Consider the following 19,494-nt stretch of genomic DNA (forward strand, 5'->3'; position numbering starts at 1 on the left):
CTCTCTGTGTCTGCGGCCCTCGCCCACGTTTGACGCGTGGCCCTTTCTCTTCCTGGTAGTGTTCGACTACAGCTACCGAGATTACGTCCTGTCCTGGTACGGGAACCTCAGCCGGGACGAGGGGCGCCTCTACCAGCTGCTGTCCGAGGACTTCTGGGAGGTCGCCAGGCAGCTGCGCCACCGGCTGGGCCACGTGGACGTCGTCAAAGTCGTCTGCAACGACGTCGTGCGGGCTTTGCTCACTCACTTCTGTGACCTGAAGGCGGCGAACGCCAGGTAGCTGTTAAAGGGGGAACAACCTCTCCCTCCTTTGCTCACGTTAAAGTCGTTTCCTTGTTGAGAAAAGGGGTCCGAGTCAAGACAGAACTCTAGCGTATTCATCCTCTTACTGACCCTTGGCTGGAAATGTTGACATTGGGGGGAATAATTATAATGTTCTGATAGAGCAAATTAAAAAAGAAATTTAATAGAAAACCACGGTATAGAGCTGTTTGATTTCGTAAATAGCTGAAGCAGTGAGATGAATTTTACAGAGCCAGCACTATCAAGAATTTATTTAGTAGCATTAAAGTGCCTAGAAACAGAACATTTAAATATAGTTGTTTTACACTCTGAAGAGTGTCAGTGAGTTTTCCGTTTTCGAGAAAGTTTAAATAAAGTTCACGTTTCTTTTTGTGAGTCCTGTGTTAAGAGCTCTGTTGCATCGTAATATCCTAAAAATTGATTTTTAAAAGGAACTCAGTACTGGAGTGTGCAGGCTGTGATTAGAGAAGGTGTTTTCATGTGAAAATTGCCAATACTCAGGCTTGTCAGCCTTTTGTACTATTAGCTGGGAAAGGTTTGTGCCCGAGAGGTGACTCTACCTTTGGAAGAAGACTTCAACAAGACCTCAGGGCTCATAACAAGTCATTACTCCCTTAGGTTTGCCGATAGGATCCTAAAGGTCTGTCTTACTCTTGCCTGAATGAGAGCCTGGTGACTCATAGCACCTCTAACCTGGACATAAAGAGCAGTCTCACTGCAGTGAGTAGCCTTCTGCCTAGACTCAGTTGGAGTAGGAGCAGGGTCCCTGCAGTTCCTGGGGCTCCTTCTCGCTGATACAGCGCTGCCCATATTTTGGGGGAGAAGAGAAAGTATTTGCAAAATATGCAAGGGGATGAAGAAGCAGAGGCATCCTCCTCGGGTAGATGGTAGCTCTCCTCCTTCTAAGAAGCCCTGTCTTGCGGATTGGTCTGCGAGCTCTGTCTGCCCTGCCTGTGAGGTTGTGGGGGCGCCTGGCTGCTAAGGGGGGTCGTGTGGCAGCAGCTGTCCTGGAGTCATCCTCTCTCCCCACGCTCACCCAGCTCAGGTTCATGAGGCCAGAATCCACAGGGCCACCATATGCCTATTCTTTTCCAGCTCACTGCCCCCAGTGTTTTTTTGCAAACTTTTTTTTTTTAACTACTTATTTTGTGTTGGAGTATAGCTGATTGACAATGTTATGATAGTTTTAGGTGGACACCGAAGGTTGACAATGTTATGATAGTTTTAGGTGGACACCGAAGGGACTCAGCCATGCATATACATGTTGTGTCCATTCTCCCCCAAACTCCCCTGCGATCCAGGCTGCCACATACATTGAGCAGAATTCCCTGTGCTATACAGTAGGTCCTTGTTGGTTATCCATTTTAAAGAGAGCAGGGTGTACATGTCCACGTTTTTTGCAGATTTTAAAAATAAAATGGGAGATACGTTAAAAAAATTGGTTTTATTAAGCTTTTAATTTTGTATTACAATGTAGCAGATTAACAATGTTGTGAGAGTTGGGAATGCTTTTTATGTTGTGATCCAGTTTCATCAAATAATGCTCATTACTTATGATAACTTTGATTTTTGTTGTTGTTCTTTACTGTTAAAAAATGGCATCTGAGATTAAATTTTGTGTTGTTTCTTGTGAGTCCCAGTCCACAGTTTGAAAAACTTACTGTGGAGCAGCGGTTTTCAGCTTTCCTGGTCTGAGGATAGCCCTGTGCTCTTGAAGGCTGTCGAGGACCTGAAAGAGCTTTTGTCTGTGTGGGTTAGAGCCGTGGGGTCCGGGGCCGGCTTGTGCTGGTGTAGGAGCAACCCTGAGATCAGTGATCGCCAGCTCGTCACTTTGTAATTGGCCACAGCGGGAGTACTGACCCCGTGAAATGGGGCAAATGCTCCAAATGGGAGGTTTTTTTCCCCCTTTGGAGAGCCAGTTGTTAAACATTTACCAGCTCAGCACTCATCGTATCTGTCAATATTTATCATATCAGATATGAAGCTAAGACTGTTTTTTGAGTGTAAGAATGCACAGCTCACTTTCCACTCACCGTCAATAGTGACAAGGTCACCACCCAGCCTGTAGCCTCTGGGAATCTCCACCTCAACTCGAGAGAACAGGCGAGACACATGGAATTGTTGCTGTGAATGCGGTTTGGACCTCATAGACCCCCTGACAATGTCTGCGGGACACACGGGAGCCTGCAGACCACCCTTTGAAAACCACTGTTTTTAGAGAAAGTAACTTCCAGTAAGGAGGGGGTATGCGAACCAATGAGGAAGTTGTAAGGGTCACCTCCTGGAGTCGCAGAAGCTGCAGCCTCTCCTGAGTGTTCTGAGCCACGTACAGCACCTAATCGGCTATGGCATCTGCTCCTTAAAGCGCTCCCTGGTTCTGTCTGGTGGATACTGTCATCAGTGGAAGCTCATTTTAAAGTATTTAAATTATGGCTCAATAGAGGACAGTATTTTTAGATCATTGTTTTATTCCACTTAGAAGACTGATGAATTTAGGTTTGGGAGAAGAGCAAGTGGTTAGAGAAATGGAGTGTTTTTATGATTATCTGATTTCAACATGAGAATATATTTTTCATTGAGACATTTATTTACCAGCTTGTGAAATGACTGCTTTTGTGGAATTATATAAAGATATTATGAGTAAGCATCAGAATAATGGAAACAGAGACTTGATTGCATTTTAGAAGTGCCTTCTGTTTGGACCTCCAGTCTTCTTGTGCCAAGGATAGATTTATTGGTGTCTGGGCTGTGCCTAGAAGCCCTAGTTGATGAGTCTTATTAAAGGAAGGAACTCTATCACTGTTCTCTGAGATTATGGATATTTGAAAAAGTGCCAGTAGGTCACTGGTGTTTTGCATATAGATGGTGGTGCCCTGGAGGTGAATGCTGGGGATCTAATATCTGATTGTGCATCACCTTCTACACATCACACAATGAGACTGGGCAGAAATGCATCTAGGTTCTGTGGTTATCTCTGCACTCACCTGCCCCAGATAAACTGTGCCTTCGCCCTGGAAATCGCCATTGGGGTGCAGATTTCCATTGACTGCAAAATGACAATGGCAGCCAGGAGGCACCCAATTGAATTGGCCACAGTCAGGCAAGAGAATAACAAATTGCATTAATAAAAGCGACACATCCTCTGCTTGACTGTTGGGCAATTGTGTGGAGGCAGCTTTCCGGTCAGCCTGTGTTTATTTCCCAGCCGACATGCTGTTGGCTGCTCTAAGTCAATCCAGATCACACTTAATTCTTGCCTGTTTCCTCTTCCTTTGCCCCATCTGTCTTGTTCTAGCATGTTTCAGGAAAATTTTTAAATGATTGTTTTTATGCTATTAAATCAATAGCATCTTTAATTTCATAGCCTCCTTTTTACAGTCTGTGTATTCTTTTTACTCATAAAGCACAGGCATGCTGTTTAAGGGACAAAATAATGCTTTTCTTCACATATTTTTCTCTTTATCCCTGAATTTTTTTTTTTCCCTTTTCATCTTAATCTGTAATTCTGGCATTGTGTTAAAGAGTTGGGGATGTGCAAGTCAGAGAAGAACTTGAATTACTTCTACCACTAATTACCTCTGTGACTTTGGACTGTTCACTTGATCATTCAGATCCTTAATATTGTCATCTGTAAAATGGCAATGGTAATATACACTTCTTGATGTAGGTGGGAAAATTAAGTAATACTGCACATATGAAATGTATAGAAGGTTAACGTCCTTTTGCTTACTCAGGGCACGAGAACCCAGAGGTAAGTACTAGGAATTGCAGTAAGGACGCTGACAGAAGGGTGTTGTCAGGACCTGGACCTGGTGACCCTGGTTTATGCTTTGTTAGTTTTTTTTTTTTTTTTTTTAAGGAAACGCTAGATGACATTTAAAAAGAGAGCTAGAAGATTTTAAAATCTAGTTAAAGAGACACACCCTTTTCTGGATAGTTGTTGCTATGATTCAGGAGTTCTGTATAACGATTCATGCTACTTAAGGTTAGAAATCCCCAAAGGCCATTTTTTCCAGATTAGTCTGTGGTTGAGAAAATTATTGACTATTGATAGTCGAAGAGTGAACATAGTCATTAAAACTGACGTGTTGCCCATTTGAAGTTCTTTTTTTTTTTTTTTTTAACCTAATGGTACATGAGCAAATTGTCTCTAGAAATTTCTTTCCTTCCTCTTCCCTCTGTTCACGTATTTATTTTTTCAGACATGAAGAGCAACCGAGGCCTTTTGTGTTGCATTCTTGCTTGAGGAACTCAAATGATGAAGTAAGATTTCTACAAACGTGTTCTCGGGTTCTGGTGCTCTGTCTCCTCCCTTCAAAGGATGTCCAGTCTCTCAGCTTACGCATAATGCTCGCGGAAATTCTGACAACAAAAGGTAGACTTTCATAACTAGTTGATATTACTAATGCGATACTTAATGCAAACTAATGTGCTCCATACGAATGTGAGAGCACTTTATATGATACCTGTACAGACCTTGTATACTGTGGGATGTATGGGAATTAAAGTATTTTCAAAAGATCAAGTTTTTTTGTTTTTTTTTTAAACATTTTTAATTAATTAATTTATTTATCTGGCTCCACTGAGTCATAGTTGCGGCATGCAGGATCTAGCTCTTCCCCCAGGGATCAAACCCAGGGCACCCTGCACTCGGAGCGTGGAATCTTAGCCACTGGACCACCAGGGAAGTCCCCAAAAGATCAAGTTTTAAATGTCACTCAAAGAAGACATCACTTGGCCCTGTGTGATGAATTTTTTAATATATTTCCAAATACATAGTCCATTTAGTTTTTTTAAATAATAGATAACCAGTCCTTATGCCCTTCCCAATGTAGCATCCATTATATGTGTAAACAAAGGAATATCTGTACTCAAGGTCTAGTATGCATTCACTTAAAATACCTTTGCTGCAGTACTCACTGGCAGTACCTATATGTGACTTAGGTCTTCACAGGTGGAGCAGTGGTAAAGAACCCGCCTGCCAATGCAGGAAATGCAAGAGATGCAGGTTCAGTCCCTAAGTCAGGAAGATCCCCTGGAGTCGGAAATGGCAACCCACTCCAGTGTTCTTGCCTGGAGAATTCCATGGACAGAGGAGCCTGGCGGGCTATAGTCCATGGAGTCACAAAAAGTCAGACACGACTGACCACCAACATATGTGACTTAGAATACATAAAAAGGAACTGTACCACAACACAATGTGGTTATTAGAAAAAAAAAGTGTATCCAAGGAAATGCTTAGCTAGGATAAGAAAAGTGTAAGAAAATATCATCTAAAGAGGAACTTTTCCTTCCTCAGAATCTCAAAGAACGTTGTGTTTATATGCATTGATTTAAGGTCTCATTTATTATCTCAGGATTAGCCAGCTCTGCCCATTAGCTGATACAGCCAACCATAGAGAGAAGGTGACCTTTTTAACCTGAAGTCTGTAGGATGACTCTTTCATGGTATCATTGGCTTTCTCACAACTTCCTCCCTGAGGTCTGTTTCACCAGTTGGGAGAAGGTTAACTTTCAACCTTTTGGCACATGAAGCATGTTGAGCCTTATAATGGAAATAAAAGGAAAACAATGAATGTACTTAATTTTGATAGCTTTGTTAACCGCTTGGGTTCCGAATGACTTTCTTTCATCACTCTTTTCCATGTTACTGATTTGTTAAAATGACCACTTGGTTGTAGTCATAGCTGGTAGCAAACCCAGAGGGATGGATCCGTGTGTGTGTGTGTGTTGCGTGTGTGCACATGCGTGCACATCCATGCACACTTGTGCAGCGCACTTGGGTAGTTTTACAGTGTTTGCCAGGTGCCGTTTCAATTATAGAAGCATGAACACAGCTCCTCTGAAGGAGAAGGCTTTTTCAGTGTTGCTTTCTTCTCTGTCCTGCAGTCTTGAAGCCGATGGTGGAGCTGCTCAGTAACCCAGATTACATTAACCAGACGCTGCTCGCCCAACTGGAGCGCAGGGAGCACATGAACGAGCATCACAAGAGAGCCTACACGTACGCACCTTCCTATGAAGAGTTCATCAAGCTCATTAACAACAACTCTGATGTTGAGTTCCTGAAGCAGCTCAGGTATTTGGTTTTTAATTATAGCGTGACAATGCTACTTATTATCCTTCTCTGCCTGGTTAAGTTAAAAAAAAAAAAAAAAGTGGTTGTCAGGGAAGCAGAAATAAAGAAAGTCCATAAATCTCACTAATCAGTAACAACAAAATTTATCGAGTTTCTCCCTTAGTAGTGGAGTTCGTTTGTTCAAAGTACCATGTTTTTCAAATGATTAGGTTATAATAGAAAGTGGATCAGTTGTTAGAACCTGCGTAGCTGCTCAGATGCTTCCTTTGGGAAAGCAGTGGAAGGAACTGAAGTGTGTTTAAAATTACAGTGTAGAACATTTGTGTTGCTTTTCTTTTATCTTAGAAAACACAGAGGCCCAGTGTGGGGAATAAAGGGGCTCTTGCCTGATTGTCTTGAGAAAACACATTGGAAATAACACCCCAGGAGTCTCCTTCCCTGACCTGTGACTGGGAGAGTTCCCTGGGCTTTGCTGCATTGTAGCATCTCAGGCAGTTCTCTCTGAGGCGGCACTGGGGTATGTTTCATCCTCGGGGTGGTTGTCCCTGTTCACTGTGTCTGAGGCACAGACCTGAGGACCAGTTCTTACTCTCTGCTTCTTGTACTAGAGAGGCTGCCAGGAACAAGTCTATGACGGCAGGGATTGATCTTTCTGCTCAAAGAGGAGGTGATGCTGCATAAAGTATCTTGTTACTTAGGTACTTATTGTTTATCTGATAAAAAAAAAAATGCCCTCTTATTTAAGAGTCAACTCTGCCCACTTGTATTGACAGACAGAATTGCTTTTTATCAGACTTCCGTCTGAAACCCACATCGATGAGGCTCATCAGCACAAATGGAGCTGCTTTCTTCAGTCATAATCTCATCTATCCCGTTGTTTCTCCTGTACAGTTAGAGGACTCTGCTCTCTGACTTATATTAGCATTTTAGGTCCCTGTCTTCAGATTGCCCCCAGTAAAATTTTGGGATAGGCTGCCTAAAGCAGGAATTGCATCTTATTTAGACTAAGTGAAACCATCTTTGTTTCATACATATTTGAAAAAAGATGCACACGTGCATGCTTAGTCGCTCAGACAAGTCTGACTCTTTGCGACCCCTTGGATTGTAGCCCTCCAGGCTCTTCTGTCCATGGGATTTCCCAGGCAAGAATACTGGAATGAGTTGCCATTTCTTCCTCTGGGATCTTCCCGACCCAGGGATCAAACCCGCATCTCCTGCTTGGCAGGGGGATTCTTTACCACTGCATAACTTGGGGAGCGTGGAAGAAAGATGAGTGTTTTCTAAAGGAAATAGTCACTCAGCTCTGCTAGACTAGAATGCATTAAAAATAAACAAACAACAGCAAAAAACCCTTGAATGTGCTATTTGTAGTTCTGCAGTAGAACTACAAAAAAAACTTTTCTTTCTTTCTGAGTCAGCAGGAGATGCTTTCATGGTAGGATTATAGAGCTAGAAATGCATCCAGCGGGCACACTGAATTAGTGGTCTTTAACCCTGGCTATATATTAGAATCAACCAGACTTAAAAATTACAGCTTGAGATCCCACTGTCCCTTTGAGGCTTCTTCCTCGTTCTTCTTCTCTAGCCTCCAAGATGTCAAACTGAGGATATGGGAGCTAGACTGGGTTAATATTTTGAATTTTCTGGGTCTTCTAGTAGGAGCAGTGAAGAGCTCTGCTAACAAAACATGAGCCGGTAACCTGAATGTCGTGTTAGTGCAGGATGTTAAAGGGCAGCTGATTAGATTCCAGTGGTGGAGTGGCTGGTAGGGTGATGGCCACCGTCAATAAAGGCAGAGAGCCTTGTTCAGATCTAAGATGCATCCACCCGTGAAATGCTGCAGTCACAGCCGGACTAGAGATAAGACCACATGTTCCTTTATTTTGAAGATAAAATGGGAGTCAAAGTGAACAGTAAGCAAAGGAGAAGTGAAAGGCCCGGATGGAACCTTTTGTAAACAAGTAGGCAGGTTGTGGTCCAGGAATCTGGCGTATCCAGGGCTGTCTGCGTTCTGAAATTCTTAAGGGTATTTGTGAAAAGTTACTCTAATGAAAATTATCTGCTCCTCCATAGAAAGTACAGATGCCTAGGCTTCACCCCTGGGACCTTTGTTATAACTGGTCTGGAGTGGAACTTGGGCATCAACTTCCTAGGGGATCATAACATGCAATCAAGACCCCAAGAATGTGGTATCTCTTTTAAATGTAATATCCTCTCACATGCTGCCAGTCGGAAGTCTTTGCCAGATGTCTTGTCATGTAATTCATTCTATTCTGATTCTTTGAAAACTGTTCATACTGTATGAGGTGCATGGTAACTCTGATGGGGAGAATACTAACTGATGCGGGCACCTCATTCTTCTGCCAGGTTTACTGTCGTGAGCAAAGGGCATCTTATCCCTGACCTTCCCGAGAGACATGTTTAACCCGAGGTTTCTCAGCCTTGGCAAAATTGACACGTGGAGCTGGATGATCCTTTGTTGTGGGGTTGTTCAGTTTACTGTAGAACATAAGCAGCTGCTCTGGCCTCCATCCGCTGAATGCCGGCAGCACCCGCAGAGTTGTGACAACCCACGTGTGTCTGGACATTGTCATATGTCCTCTGGGGGACAAAAATGTTCTTGCTTAAGAGCCACTGGTTTAACTCCAAGAACAGTTTGGAGATACTGTACTTATTTTGTACATGCTTGCCTAGTCTCTGCAGTCATGCCCGATTCTTTGCAACCCTATGGACTGTAGCCTGCCAGGCTCCTCTGTCAGTGGAATTCTCCAGACAAGAATACTAGAGTGGGTTGCCATGCCCTTCTCCAGGGGATCTTCCTGACCCAGGGATTGAACCTGCATCTATGTTTCTTGCATTGGCAGGCAGGTTCTTTATCACTAGTGCCACCTGGGAAGCCCCATCTTATATTAGTTAGGTTTAGATTCAGCTGAAAATTAGAAAACCCACAGAATAATGAGGACTTGTCAAAGAACAGAGGGTGTTTTCTTCCTTACACAGAAGAAGTCTGGAGTACCCAGTGGGACCCCAACCTTCTCAAGGACCCAGGCTCCTCCTAGCTCACAGCTCTGCCCTCCTATATTCCAGAGTCCTCATGGTCAGGATGTTCTCTAGGATGCCAGCCGTCATATCCCCATCCCAGGAAGTGGGAGGGAGGCCAGGAAAGATGGTAGCATAGGTCACACATGCACTGCTTGTCTTTTAAGGAAATTTCTAGAAGCTGCTACATGACATTTTTGTTTATGTTGGGTTGGTCAAAACAATTGAGAAAATAACAAGTAGTCTTTTTCTGGGCACCCTTAGGCTTAGTTATAAATGGAGGGTTCTATTACTAAGGAAGACTAAAAAATGGGTACGGAATAGGCAGGTAGGCATGTTTGCCCCGGTCCTATGTGCTGTGGGTTAGAGTAAGGCAGAGCAGCACTGCTTCCCACACAGGCAGTGGGGAGGTGCTTTCCTGACCTGGACGTCTGCCAGGGTTAAGGAGATGCCAAGCAGATGCTCAAGAAAGGAAGGCTCTTTTTGTTTTAAGCTACCATTTGTTGACAACCTAATATGTATCCAGCACAGTGCAAGGTTCTTTACAATAATCATCTGATCCTTACAACCACCGTGTACAGTAGGTGTGTGTTGCTCATGGCTTGGTTGAGGAGAGCAAAGCGACTTGCCCTGGATCAAAGCTAATCAGGAACAGAGCTGGGGTTTGAACTCGGGTCTGTCTGACTTCACACCCCATTTGTAGAGCTGGGTGACCTGCCAGCCAGGCAGGCAGAGAACAGTGAGACACGGCCCCAGTCTTGTGGGATTGCCTGCCGGTGTGGAGACAACTCTACTGTTGGTGGGGCTTGGCAGGCACCGACCCTGGCTTGGGTATAACCCACGCTTAACCAGCAGAAGCGCCATCATCTTTTATTAAGACAGTGACAGACCGCCAGAGAAACGAGCAGTAATAAAGTAAATCAGAGCAGCCTGTCACTGCCATAATCTCATTTACCGCCAACCTGATCTTTATTAAATTTTTCAGTTCTGTATTTGTTTATTGCTGACCCTCATTTAGAGAGCAGTGTGGAGAACCTAAAAATAGAGACAAAATTCTAATAATAAATGAAAGGTTAAAATTAAAGATTATTTAGCTTGGAGAAAAGAAGGAAACCTTTTATCTAGCACATACTGAGCCTGGTGTGGTGTTTTCAGTTTTACTAAAGCGAGAGGCGGTGGGCCTAACTGGATTAACTGAAGAGATCGTGACTAACATTGGCATGGGTTACTGAGGGGGTTTCTAATTATTTTTTCTTTGGCTGTCATAATGCATTAGATTTTTCAACTCTGAATCAGTTTAGGTACATCTGCACATGAAGATAAGGTATTAAAAATAATAAAATTCTTAAAATCTCATGCTGCTGTGTAGAAGAATTCAAATTATTTGAATGTTTAGTGTATTGAACAGGATTCTGAAAATGTGAATCTTTAGCAGTAAACAGGGTCATGTTATAGAGGATCAAGAAAAAAAGAAATTGAGCATACTTAAGATAACCCATTGCAGCGTGTCAGAAATCAGTGAGCATGTGTAAACCACTAAGGAAGGCTCGTGTGGGCGGACAGGGAGATGGAAATGCAAACTGTAAAACAGAGGCCTGGCAAATCTTTATGAAAAGAATAAATGAATATAAATTTCATTTTTAAAAACACATTAAAATGTGAGACTGCCTATGAAAAGTGTCTAAAAGATCTTTCAGTTTTATGAAAAATAAAAGTACACTGACTTGAGAATATAATTCCTTCCAGTGTCTAAGTAATAGCAGAGGGCACTGAGGTGGGGGTCAAACATACCCAAGGGCACAAGTTATTTTTATTTAGGAGGCAAGATGATTCAGTGTTGGCAGCAATTAAAATGTGATATGAGAAGGGGGATTTTGGTGTGAAGTTTATTCTGTCGCTGGAAGTAAAGGATCTGTTATGTGCTTGTGTTTGGAGCAGCTCTGACACTGGGTGAGGAGTGGGTAAGTGTTCCCTGCTTTATGAATGACAGAACCCCGAGTCAGTTTTTGTAAAGCCCTTGGCCCAGGACCTGCGTATTTCTAATCGTTAGCTGGTACTAGTATTGTTATTGTTTGTAATCACTAGACCAAGGCTTGCAGATAGAGTTAATATCATTGTGAAGACTGGGCAGCTCCTCAAGCCCTGTAGGGAGGCAGCGTTTCATCTTAGGGTTTGAGGAGCTCTCATGATCAGGTCCATCTAGTCAATGCTTTGGTTTTTCCAGTAATCATGTACGGATGTGAGAGCTGGACCATAAAGAAGGCTAAGTGCTAAAGAATTGATGCTTTCAAACTGTGGTGCTGTAGAAGACTCTTGAGAGTCCCTTGGACAGCATGGAGGTCAAACCAGTCAATCCTAAGGGAAATCAACCCTGAATGTTCATTGGAAGGACAGATGTTGAAGCTGAAGCACCAATACTTTGGCCACCTGATGTGAAGAGCTGACTCACTGGAAAAGACCCTGATGCTGGGAAAGATTGAAAGTGGGAGGAGAAGGGGACGACAGAGGATGGGAGGGTTGGATGATATAGCTGACTCGATGGACATGAGTTTGAGCAAACTCCAGGAGATAGTGGAGGGAAGCCTGGTGTGCTGCAGTCCATGGCGTTGCAAAGAGTCAGACATGACTAAGCAACTGAACAACAACATCAATTGCAATGGTCCTGTCCATCCTGAAATCTAATCCATCTTAGGGAAAAGGCATAGGGCAAGTGAAGACCTCTGTCACCTTTATCATGGAGAACGTAGTTTCCATATGCGGGCAGCGCACTGGCTAAAACTGAGTTTCAGAATTAGACGTTCTTTCCTGCCCAGCACTGCCAGACTGGAATCCCTCTCCTCGTGCCTGCTCTTCCCTGGTGGGCGTGGTCCACTTGCCGCCGCCCCGGAGGCAGAGAACACATGCCCCTGAGAGGAAAGGGAACAGGAGGTCTGCACTGCACTTGTCCAGTTCCTCCACCTCTGTGATCAGATGAAAAGCCTCTTCATCTCGGCAGGAGAGGAGGGAGAGAGAGATGGAGAGAGGCCAGGGGTGGAGCTCCTTGGAATTGAAACATGAAGGGTTTGAGAGTAGGGTGAGTTCTGTGGGTACTGCCTGTCTCTTTAAAAAACAAAACAGAGACAAACATTGTGCCCACAGACCTGCGGGAGGTTCAACCCCTGGTCAGAGGAGCTGGGATCGCACGTGCCACACAGTGTGGTGCAAAAAATGAAAACAAAACAAAAAAATTTCACAGATGATTGGGGGAACAAAAGACCTTTGTGATTTACGAGTAGTGAAGAGTGGTGAAGGCTGGTGGAGGTGGTTTGCTGGTCCTTGTGAGCAGCTGGTTTCTGTGGGGGGAGGGTTTTTCTTACCCCTGACTTGCAGCATCTGGTGGTTCCTCTGGTGTCCACACTCCCAGCATGGCCCGTGGAAAGCCACCAGTGTGATGTCAGCACATGTGGAGCCCCTGGGAGGAGACCCACAGAGTATGTATTCATGCAGCATTTCCAGTACATTGACCCAGTGGGTGTAAAGAACCTCCCGCAGAGATAAGAAATCAATGAAATCATTAGGAACCAGTGAGTTTCGAGTACTTTTAATCCTAAAAAAACGGTCAGTTCAGTGCAGCCACTCAGTCGTGTCTGACTCTTTGCGACCCCATGAACTGCAGCACGCCAGGCCTCCCTGTCCATCACCAACACCTGGAGTTTACCCACACTCATGTCCATTGAGTCAGTGATGCCGTCCAACCATTTCATCCTCTGTTTTCCCCTTCTCCTCCCGCCTTCAATCTTTCCCAGCATCAGAGTTTTTTTCAAATGAGTCAGCTCTTAGCATCAGGTGGCCAAAGTATTGGAGCTTCAGTTTCAGCATCGGTCCTTGCAATGAATATTCAGGACTCATTTCCTTTAGGATGGACTGGTTGGATCTCCTTGTAGTCCAAGGGACTTGTCAAGAGTCTTCTCCAGCACCGCAGTTCAAAAGCATCAATTCTTCACTGCTCGGCTTTCTTTATAGTCCAGCTCTCACATCCATACATGACTTTGTGTAATTTAATTTTAATAACGGTGGGCTTAATTACTGAAATGCAGCAGCCGGCTCTCCAGAGCCCACCCAGGACTGGCAGACCGACTCCAGCCCCACACCAAGTAAGTCGTGGCCACGCATGTCCTGTCTTTTGATGTCCTGCACTTGACAGAAATGCAGTTCTTCTAAAGGCGGATGAGTGTTAACAACGTAAGAGGTCAATGTCTCATGAAGCATCGAGCATCAAAGCAGACCCTGGCCACCAACACTGGCTCGAGGGTCCAACAGGCCTGGATTTCACAGACCTGGTTTGCTCTGTGGCTTCACTGCCTGCCGAGTGCATGGCCAGAGGCAAGTCGCTTCCATGCTGAGCCTCAGTTTTAACTCTGGAACAGAGAAAATATTTCCTATTGCATAGGGTTGTCGTGATAATTAAATGAGATTAACGCTTGTAAGGCAGGGCATGCTAGGCTCCCGGTAAGAGTTGAAAAAATAACAGTTGTCAGGAGGAGGAGGAACGCTGTCAGGTTCTGACTTGAACACGATTAATGGAGGCGATGACATGACCGAGTGTATCTTATTGCAGAAAAACTTGGTTTAAAACGTATGAAAGGTCATTAGGACATTTTTGGTATAGAAGATAAAACCAGGCAACTGAAGGTGATACGCGGTAGATGTTCTCAATGAAAATGCTTTATATAAGAGTTGGGAATGGAACATATAGCCATGGTGCTATAAATGCATCTGTAAATACTTTATAACAATATTAATGTCATAAAAATATGAGGAACACAAGTAGAAATGAGATACTGGAAGTAGAAGAAAACTTTGGCATTCTTGAGGTTAACTCAAGGGCACCAGCTGGCCAGCATGACAGAACTTTGGCTGCTTCTGTAACATGCAATTTCTGTAGACTCTAGGAACTAGCAAATAAATATACAGTTGTTATTTTAGGAAGATTAAAAGATGCAAAGAAGATTAAGAAAATAGAAATTACTTATTGCAGACAGATTAAAAACTATGACTACTTGACATGTCTGTTTCCAGATTATTTTCTGTATATGTAACATGAAATGTGCATGTGTGTGTGTGTGTGTGTTTACATACACTCTGGATTCCTCAGGCTGCTCTGGTGCAGAACTTTCTAGCTAGTGTGACTGAAGTACAGTGTGTGGGTGTGCAGGGATGAAGGTGTCCTCAGCGCACGAGGTGGCTGGGATGGTGGTCACCCCGTCTCCTGATCAGATCCTCTCACTCGCTGTGTGTGCCGTGAATGGGAAAAGGCTGGGAAACGTGCCTTAGACTCTCTGTGGAATCAGCCGCCTTCTGCACACTGGAAAAGTGGGGGGAAAAAAGTGCCTTCTACTCCTGAATCTTAACTGAAAATTTCCCATTTGTGCTATAGCTCTGGGTACTTCCTGCTTAAGACCATTAAATATGCCTCCTAAAAAGATAGCTCAGGAGCTTGTTGTCATCCTCAGTGGTACTCAGACCAAAAAGCTAAAATTAGATGCTTCTCTTTGTTCATAATATTGGTGAAGATTAAAAATTTGACACCTAGTGTCTTATCAAGAGTATCCTGCTGGTAGGGGTCGAAATTATGTCCTTTCTGTTACAGCTTTTATAATCTGAACAACAGGGCACAAAATATGCATTCTTTCTGATAGATTCATTATTCATAAGAATTTGTTTTAAGAAAATAATCAGGAATATAGGGAAAGATTTCTCCAAGAATGTTTCTTGTAATTTTATTTAAAATAGAGAAGTGCTTGAGATAATTAAAAACGTCTAACAATAAGAGTCAGTTAAAAAAGTTTTGGCTCACCTGTACAGTGGATTGCCATGTAATAATAGTGTGGAAACAGAATGTTTAATACTGTTGGGAGACAGTAACTATTGTACTGCAAAGAGATCAAACGAGTCTGTCCTAAAGGAAATCAGTCCTGAATATTCATTGGAAGGACTGATGCTAAAGCTGAAACTCCAATATTTTGGCCACCTGATGCGAAGCAAAGATTCATTGGAAAAGACGCTGATGCTGAGAAAAATTGAAGGCGGGAGGAGAAGGGGATGACAGAGGATGAGATGATTGAATGGCATTACTGACTTGATGGACAAGAGTTTGAGTAAACTCCAGGAGTTGGTGATGGACAGGGAAGCCTGGTGTGTCTATGGGGTCACAAAGAGTCAAACATGACTGAGCGTCTGAACTGAACTGAACTATTGATTTATAAGTTATAGAGAACTTCCCTGGTGGTCCAATAGCTTAGACTCCGGGCTCCTGATGCAGGGGACCTGAGTTTGATCCCAGGTCAGGGAAGTTGATCCCACGTGCTACAAATAAGACCTGTGCAGCCCAATAAATAAATAAATAATAAATTTTAAAAAGAGGCTTGAAGCCAGTATTTATAGCAAAAATTCCATTGTATAAAACAGAAAGAAAATCATGTTTGCATTAAAAAAAGGTTATAAAGATACCACACGTTAATAGCAGTTACTTTTGAATGTCGTACTTTGTGTGTTTTCTCATTTTCTTGAAAGAGCATATGTTACTTCAGAGAAAGTAAAAACTGGCTCAGACCGAGAAAGTAAAATCTGCCTGTCCACTTTTCAGGCTGGTGGGAGCAGACACTAAAACCATCTACCAAGTTAACAGGAAATAGTATTTCTTCCAAATACGGCTGTAAAATGTCGTGATGATTCTCCCTTCTGAGCACCCCCTGCTTTCTTATTCACTGAAAAGCACGGCTCTCTAAATTTTATCAGAAACTTTGCTGTGTGAAATTTTATCAGTTGGAACGACACATCCTATTCTTGCCTGGAGGGTATCAGTCACTTTGACACAGAGAAGCAGCCCCATTTTAACCCAGAGTTGCAGGTAGGGGTTTCTGGACTCAGCATCCTACACTGACCTTAACTGTGTAGTTTTCAAGGCAGTAGGGCCCTGGATTCATCTGAAATTGACCCTTTTACAAGCCCTGCTTTGAGCCTGTCACAGCACTGCTTCATTTACATTTCATCCACACCATGCCTTTCCCCAGAATCCTGCGGTAACTTTTATCTTTTTCTTTGGGGAGATGCCCCATGGTTCCTCTTGTTCATGGCAGTGGGTCAGGAAGCCTGATGTTCTGGGACTCTAATGACCCTGGTGGTCTTTGATTGATCAGGCTGAGACTCTCATAGGAAAAAAAAAGTTGTAAGGTTACTTACTATAAAATGGCTTTTATATATATTTTACAAACACACACACACCCTCCCTCTAAACAGCATACATCTAAAGAGTTCAGCAGCAGTGTTAAAGGACAATAATTGTAATAGTTGTTAAACTCTGACTGTGAGGCAGATGTGGTTCCAGATATTTTAAGTTCTGTCATGTAACTTCATAAAAATCCTATGAGGATAAATGCTGCTTCCCTCTTTTTACATATGAGGACTCTTGAGTTTTAAAAGCTTGAAAAATTTTCCCAGGGTGACAGTGTAAGCATTGAAAGCAGCATTTGAACAAAGCCCATCTGGTGCCAGAGCTCACATGCTTTGTATTTTATGTTTATAATTAATATTTGGCTGTGCCAGGACTCAGTTGCAGCATGTGGCATCTAGTTCCCTGACCAGGGATTGAACCCAGGTTCCTGCATTGGGAGCACAGAGTCTTAGCCATTGGACCAGTAGAGAAGTCCCCAAAGCTCACATTCTTAACTGTTCTGATACACTTTCTAAATTATCCAGCAGACCTTAGTAGTTCGTGGACGTGGGAGACGGCACCAGCTTAGCTAGCAGAAATCACCATGGCTTCATTTTTTAAACACTTTACGTGAAGTCTCTTTAATGGAAACATTATCCCTAGCCTAGTACAGAGTAGCCTGTGGCAGTTCTGAAACACTATTTTTAAATTTCTGATTTTCTTCTTAAACATTTGTATGTATATGGTATATATACATGGTGTATATGGTAGATCCTTGCTCATTTTAATATAAGATGGTATTTTAAACCATTTACCATGTTGTGCACCTGAATTTGTCCACAGCCTTTGACTCTCCTAAGATGTTCCAGCATGTACACTCCCAAGACAGCTCTGAAGTCATATTTCAAGGACGTGCCTAATAAAGTGGAGAGACTAATTTTTTTGGTTTGGCTTCTAAATAATTTTAAAATCAGGTCTGATAGGATCCCAAAGCTGTTCTGAACGTTTGACAGTAGAAAGTGTTGATTTCCAAGGTAATTATTTTGAAGGCTGGTGCTTCCTGGGTGGTACAAGTGGTAAAGAATCCGCCTGCCAGTGCAGGAGATGCAGGAGACACAGGTCCAGTCCCTGGGTTGGGAAGATCTCCTGGAGCAGGAAATGGCAACCCACTGCAGTGTTCTTGCCAGGGAAATCCGACGGACCAGAGGAGCCTGGAGGGCTACAGTCCACGGGGCTGCAAAGAGTCAGACATGACTGAGCGACCGAGCACACATTTTGAAGGACTGTGTAGCATTCAGGCAAGAGTAAGATCGTTGGGGAGAGTTCATAAAAATAATCTTGGTCTAAGTCTTTATCAATTTAGCTAAGTGTAACAAAGTGAAGGGAGGTGAGGTGGAGACTCAGTGGCAGGCACCAGCAAGCTTTGGATGACTTTTTCATTATGCTTGAGACAAAGATGCTCTGGGTAGGACCTTGCAGGGATTGGAAAAGAGCTGAATTCTTACTACACTGCTTCCTCCTAAGACTTGAGTTTACATCATCATTTTGGAAAAAGAAATACTAACAATCTCTGCTCTTCTGATCGAAAGTAAGCCTACAAATAATAGTCCTCCCAGGGGCTGAACTGAACTTGGCACCAGCAAGCCTGTGTCGTTCTCTGGAGGAGGAGGGCCAAGTGAGCGTCAGGTACCCCCCGATAGCTCCTCAGACAACCAGGAAGGCTGTGCCATCAACCTTGGCCAGCATTCGGAATGCAAAGTCCTTCCTTTCCTGCTTTGCCTTTGGGTATCAAGTGAAAGTGAGTTCTGCAGATTGAGTCAGGATCTTCAGATGCCTCCTGTGTGCTGGGCACCATGTGAGGAGGGTCTGGTATTTGTAAAGATGAATTGGCTCTGGACCCTCCATTCTTTCCCCTGTCATCAGGGTGTTTGCTGTTCAAAACAGGAGACCCCTGTGGATGTAAATTGCTAAATGTGAAGCAAGACATTCAGGCCAGAAGTAGAATATGAAGAGCTAAAGTGGGTAGGAGCAAATATTTCCTGCTGTAGGTGAGCGGGATCTAGGAAGCTTCAGAGGGGAGTTGGCCGAGGCCTGAGTGTTTTGGAGTGAGTAGGATTTCAGCAGGTTAAAGAGGAGAGGTGAGGTGTAGGGGACAGAAGCAACGAAGCAGAGGCCACAAGGTAGGGAAGAGCTGGAGTGTGTTTGGAGCATTGCACGAGGCCTGGTTTGCCTGAAAAATGGTATCCAAGAGGGATGTGGAAGGCAGTTTGGCTGGAAAGATGGTCTGGCCTTGGCCGTGCTGATAAGCTGTGAAGGGCCTTAGACATGATAAACACTAACCTGTTGAATTTTAGGGAAGCTGGAAAATGGCTAAGAACATGAGCTTTAGCATCATCAAGCCCTAGGTTGTAATTCTGGCTCTTGTACTTAAAAGCAGCGAGACCTTGTATAGATTTCTTAATCCCCCTGAACTCCTGTTTCTCCCCCTGTAGTGTGGGGCTCATTACAGTACCTTGTGAGGATTAAATGAGGTAATGTAAAGTATTTAATTAGGTACCTGGTACCCAATGAAAGGAGTCAGTTAGCTGATGTCACTGTAGAATTCTGTGGACTTGTTTGAACATGCCGCTTCTTCAGATGGCATGTATTTTCTTGGTACCACTGATGACTTATTTGTTCCGGAGCATGAATCACTGAGAACATCCAGAGAACAGATTGTTCAGGATGTTATGTGCACCTGTTAACTGTTACAGATGTTGACACTTAGGAATTTAGCTCTTTGGTTTGGACCGCAATCACAAATACACCATAGAATGGGTGGCGTGTCAAAGAACAAGTGTTTCTCTCTCCTGGTTCTGGAGTTTGGAGAGTCTGAGATCAAGCT

The 19,494-nt window shown here is 43.5% G+C and overlaps 1 protein-coding gene across 5 annotated transcripts in view; it reads left to right on the forward strand.

Annotated features, from left to right (window-relative positions):
- Positions 1-19,494, forward strand: part of SNX25 (sorting nexin 25) — a 93,864-nt gene that overhangs the window by 28,105 nt on the left and 46,265 nt on the right. For all 5 annotated transcript variants that reach the window (XM_043893505.1, XM_043893502.1, XM_043893503.1 and 2 more), the window contains exons 3-5: positions 60-276; positions 4,506-4,678; positions 6,193-6,379. In XM_043893505.1, the coding sequence (XP_043749440.1) occupies positions 60-276; positions 4,506-4,678; positions 6,193-6,379 (577 nt within the window). The remainder of the gene's footprint in view (positions 1-59; positions 277-4,505; positions 4,679-6,192; positions 6,380-19,494) is intronic.

This window comes from Cervus elaphus, chromosome 32 (genome assembly GCF_910594005.1).
Source record: "Cervus elaphus chromosome 32, mCerEla1.1, whole genome shotgun sequence".
Taxonomy (NCBI): domain Eukaryota; kingdom Metazoa; phylum Chordata; class Mammalia; order Artiodactyla; family Cervidae; genus Cervus; species Cervus elaphus.